At 38.7% G+C, this 5,270-nt stretch overlaps 1 protein-coding gene across 1 annotated transcript; it reads left to right on the top strand.

The window, feature by feature from the left end:
- The first annotated feature begins 627 nt into the window (after positions 1-627).
- On the top strand, positions 628-5,051 carry LOC102708368 (general transcription factor IIE subunit 2). Its single transcript, XM_006661684.3, has 5 exons — positions 628-789; positions 1,408-1,659; positions 2,838-2,969; positions 3,461-3,577; positions 4,338-5,051. Exons 2-5 carry the CDS (start codon positions 1,408-1,410, stop codon positions 4,674-4,676), a joined length of 840 nt encoding a protein of 279 aa, XP_006661747.1. The 5' UTR covers positions 628-789; the 3' UTR covers positions 4,677-5,051.
- Positions 5,052-5,270: the final 219 nt, after the last annotated feature.

Raw genomic sequence — 5,270 nt, 5'->3', positions numbered from 1 at the left:
CAGAACACAATGAGGACTCATTTATGGTACGAAGACATATAGAATCAGAACCATCTTTGTAACATAGCAATCTCTCTGTATTTTAACACTGTAATTTTTTAATACATTTAACTATTCATCTTATTTAAAAATTTTGTGTAAATATACTTACTTGTAAGTTATAAATAGTTTGAATTTATTAAAAATCCAATCATAATAAATAAATAACAAATAGTCAAACTTTGGCCACTGAATCAACTGTGTCATCTATACAAATATAAACAACAATACGAAGGAGTCATTTTTCATACTAGAGAAAACGAAATACTACAGTCCCTCCATTTCAATAATATAAAACTAATCACTACAACTCTATTGGTATAATTTTTATACAATAATATACCTTTAGTTTTATAATTAATTATTGGTCAATATATTCATAGCTCGACTTATACGCAAAATTAAAATAATATAACAGGCTTAGCACTATTTATCATAATAATATTTATTTTATTATTTTTCCGTGGTAACCCACCGACTTAATTGTAATGCAATCCGAATGAACTTTCCTTCCAACTGATGAAAAATACTAAAATGCCCCCAGCCTTTTCTGTATTGAACATAACAAGATCAATCTCCTCTCCTCACCCTAGTCTATTTCGTCTCTCTCCCGTACGCGGCCGGCCGGCGAGCTCCCCCCCCGCTCCCCATTGCGGCGGCGGCGGCCCAGGACCGGGCTTCTCCTCCCGCTGCCTGCGCCGATCTCCCGCGATCAGGGGGCGCCGTCGTCTTTCATCCTCACCGCCCCCGGTGAGCATCCATCCATCCTCTTCTATACTCTCTCTAGAATCTGCATCACGAACCCTAGATAGGTTCTCTTCTGGATCTGGCTTAATTTGCCTTGATAATAGCCCTAAGGGAGCGTCCCCCCCCTCCCCCCCCCCCTGTCCCGCAACTGATCCGCCCCTGGGGCGTGGCCGATTTAGACAACATCGAGGCGTAATTTCTCCCCTAGTCGATCTCCCCGTGGCCATGCCGCATGTGTTAAGAGTATGATTTTTGGCCTGAGATGACGATGAATTGGGCTTTTTTTTTTCTTTTTGGGGAGCCCCGGTTCCACCATCTAAGATGTGATTCCGAGTGCTCATAGCTGTTTCTGCCTTGCAACAGTCGCGGGGAGTAAGATTGACTTCTAAAATTACCGTGTTTGGGAGAACGTAAATGAGTAGCCAACCATATGGAAATTTTTATCGAAACTTTTTGAGCATATCTATATTTTTGGCTGCATGGTGTGTCCAAGTGGCCGTCTTGACCTCATCTGAAGTAGCTTATCGTTTGAAGTTGAATAGTTGTGTGCTTGTTAAGATGCTAGCTTATTAATTCTTTGCCGTTCTATGCCTATCACTTATGAACATGTTGTAATTTTAGATGGATCTCAAGGATAGCCTCTCCAAATTTAAGCAGCAGCAGGAGAGATGCCAGTCATCTTTGGCGAGTATAGCTGCGTCGACCGCAAAACCAAAGCACAGGGCCCAACCGGTTAATGCTCCATCTGCTCCAGCAAGGCCACCACAACCTATTAAATTTTCAAATGATACGGAAAGGCTACAGCACATCAATTCAGTTAGGAAATCTCCTATTGGAGCACAGATGAAACTCGTCATCGAATTGCTTTACAAGGTACATCTTACTAAACTACAATCTTGTTTCATTTTTTAACTTCCTGTAATAGTGTAAACGGAATGCGTTCCCCCAGCTCTGGCATTGTAAAGTAGTCCAGTAATCCTGCAATTTATCATGCTAATTGAGGTTATATGTGAAGACATGTGAATGACTCATGTAGACTTAATGGTTGTTATTTTGGATGAATGGAGCCTAGGATTAGTAATATCATATATGAGATTGCATAAGATGTTACCCTCTTGCTTTGTTCTTTTTTATTTATCTTGCTGCTTTATGCCCCTCGGTACATCTCTGCCATTGTAGAAAAAGTAGGACATTTCGGGTGATTATACGGCCGTCTATATGTATGTGGGTGCAAAAGCATTCTGACCTTGTGGACATGAAAACGGCCAGAAGGCCCCATTAGCCAAATGGTTAGCAGATAAATTGGCTGATTAAGGTGTTTAATGACTGTATTAACTATTTACCGTCCCTGCAAAAAAAGAAAAAAAACTATTGATCGTGACACGATTTGCCGTTTTATGGGCCCAAGGACTAATAGGTAATTAATTTTATGTCTTGTAGGTATACACGTAACTATATTAGTATTGTGCCTTTCTACTTGCTTCCCTAGCCATGGTAATAGACATAAATTGAAGTATTGGAAGGGTACGTTACAATATCTCTAAACTTGATTAACCAATCACTTAGCGGTAGCTTGTCTGTTCGACACCCATATTCTGATTTTTACAACACTGATCTGTACACGTGAGATGCTCAGCCTGCAAATTCAAACATACAGAATTGGTGCCTTGCTACTTATTATTCTGTGTTCGACCAGGATATATATGTTGGTATCTGGTTAATGATACCAAGGATGTATTGACTTCTAACTATTATGAGCGGCCATATGTGAAGTGATGCAATCTATTTGCATTCATGCTGCATAAAATGGTGTAGACAGGATTATTTGCTCAAGAGAGAATATGTAAGGGATAACTCATGCAACTTTTAGTTACAAAAATTGCTAAAGTAATTTATAGATTCACAAAATATTAAAGCGTTGATTTCTACACTGGCCCATTTTCTTCACTTTTGGCTAAATGGTGTACCTGTCTTGATGAACGAACTTTCTTATGAATATCAATGCTGTATTGTATATCGTTGTTGAACTGATGCGTCTTCTAAAACTGCAGACAAGACAAGCTTTTACTGCAGAGCAAATAAATGAGGCAACTTATGTTGATATCCATGGTAATAAGGCTGTCTTTGACAGTCTGAAGAACAATCCTAAAGTACATTATGAGTCGGGGCGTTTCTCTTACAAGGTAAAGGAGTTTGTACGGTTAATTATTCCAAAAGTTAGTCTTGTTAACACTAGTACCTGTTCTGTTGGTGAAATTTCCCAATTGTTAGTCCTTCCTACCTGAAATGAAATGGTTCTCATCATATATTCCTTATCAAGCATTACTAATTCAGAAAGATTAATTCCTTCCCCTTCATTTGACTAGCGATAAGAGAAGTAAGACTTTGCAATCTCCATGAACCACCTATCAATATCATATTGCAGTTTGACTATTAATCACTGCCTCACTGGTGTGACTGTCTAAAACATTTCATGATGATGCAATTTGTAATCATGATGAAGTATTTGTTTGAACATTTTTTTCTGGGGGAATTGATATAGTGATGACTATAATTTCTGAAAGACAGAAAAAGAAAACATCACAAGTGTTTAGTCTTTGTAGGCTTTTAATCTTGTTTGATGTTAATTTAGTTATATGGTATCATGTGTTAATCGCTGTTGATAAACGTGCAGTCCAAGCATGATCTGAAGGGAAAAGATCAACTACTTGTTCTGGTAAGAAAGTATCCAGAGGGTCTTGCTGTGGTGGAAGTCAAGGATGCGTACCCAACTGTAATTGAAGATTTGCAGGTGGGCCTAATTCCTCACATGATACTTTGAAGTGATGTCTTAAATATTAATGTTCTTCATGGTACCCTTTTCAGCTAGGGAAATGTTTAGTAAACAGCTAATGGTCTTAATATTGGCATGTAATTAGTTATATATATTCCACCTCTCTAATCCCATCCTTGCACACTTTGTAGAAGCAACTGCCACCTCAGCAGAGCACTCACCATTTTACTCGGACTTCTTTTTCGTTTCACACAATGATGATGTGTATACCTTCCCCCTTTCTCCAGGAGCTTCTGGAATATTGCACTGAGCACAATTAGTAGTCCACGGCTGGATTGTTGCACAATTATTGTTTTAGCTTCCATTCTTTTGGGAAATTTCAATTGGCACGCCACAGTTATAATGTGTTTATAGCCATTACAGAAACTGTTAAGGACCTATGGTTTCTTTTGCGTACCTGTTATGAAGATTATTTGTCTGTATAGTCTCTTCCTTGTTGCCATCGAACAAGAAAATTGGATAAGATTGATTACAGTTTAGCCCTGCAAGCTCTATAACTAGAGGGGGTCCATAAATGTATTGTGTTTACTTGTTTCTTTTAGTCTTGAAATCAGTATGCCATTCTTTGATACTATTGGCCTTTATTTTTTGCTATATAGGTTAAGTGTGCATACACATGTTAGAACCACCAGTAAATCTAGTATTCAAGAACGCGTGAGTAACCATATTCGGTTCAAGTGTGATGAGCAATGGTAATCTTGATACTGCTGTTCTATAGGCTCTGAAGGCAGCTGGTGAAGTTTGGCTGTTATCAAACATGGACTCCCAGGAGGACATTGTGTATCCTAATGACCCAAAAGCAAAGATCAAGGTCGATGACGACCTCAAGCAGCTGTTCCGGGAGATGGAGTTACCACGTGACATGGTGGATATTGAGAAGGAGCTCCAGAAGAATGGCATCAAGCCCATGACGAACACTGCTAAACGGCGAGCTGCAGCTCAGATCAATGGGGTGCAACCCAAGGCTAAACCTAAGAAGAAGCAACGTGAGATCACTCGCCGGACTAAGCTCACGAACGCCCATCTGCCTGAGCTGTTCCAGAATCTCAATAATTGATTGTGATACACTTAATGGTGCCATCAGGTGGAGATGTTTATTTTCATCGTCGCTCTACCTATTGCAATGCTTAATATGCCTGCTACCTTTGTGTATGTTTTTATTTGCAATCCCGGCCTCTGGGAGCATATTCTGATACGGCCCAGCTTTGTAAAACATAACTCAGTTCAAGTGGTTGAGAAGGCATGGCATTGACTGTCAATAATTTCTTAAAATTTTTTTGCTCTAGTGCCGTAACGTCAATGATTCAAGTGTAGTATATTTTTTTCATCGGATTAATTGGTGCAAATTGTATCGGAACTCCGAAGGATGCTGTAATGCCATATGGTATGCTTACAATCCAGAACAAGCTACACAACACATGATTTCATCTAATTAGTTAGTGCAGATTGTATCATTTTGGCTGTGTTCTTTTGTTTGATTAAGATGAAAAACAAAAGATTATCTGATTTTTTAATGTTATCTTATGATATAAACAATAAATATGATATGATTAAGTTTAGAAACTTTTTATTAAAACTAGAAACAGTGTCTGCGTTGCAACAGGAAAAAATATACGTTCTGCGGTGACAAGTGACCTGATTTAAAATCAAT

The sequence above is a fragment of the Oryza brachyantha genome, chromosome 10 (genome assembly GCF_000231095.2).
Source record: "Oryza brachyantha chromosome 10, ObraRS2, whole genome shotgun sequence".
NCBI classification, from domain to species: domain Eukaryota; kingdom Viridiplantae; phylum Streptophyta; class Magnoliopsida; order Poales; family Poaceae; genus Oryza; species Oryza brachyantha.
Note: the sequence above shows the minus strand (reverse complement) of the source record. Positions and strands in the feature narration are given on the sequence as shown.

What these genes read in the sequence shown, in the direction of transcription:
- LOC102708368 (XM_006661684.3), top strand. Translation starts at nt 1,408, where the DNA reads ATGGATCTCAAGGATAGCCTCTCCAAATTTAAGCAGCAGCAGGAGAGA. An exon ending in TCATCGAATTGCTTTACAAG is followed by an intron (nt 1,660 to 2,837) that starts GTACATCTTACT and finishes CTAAAACTGCAG; the next exon opens with ACAAGACAAGCTTTTACTGC. An exon ending in CGGGGCGTTTCTCTTACAAG is followed by an intron (nt 2,970 to 3,460) that starts GTAAAGGAGTTT and finishes ATAAACGTGCAG; the next exon opens with TCCAAGCATGATCTGAAGGG.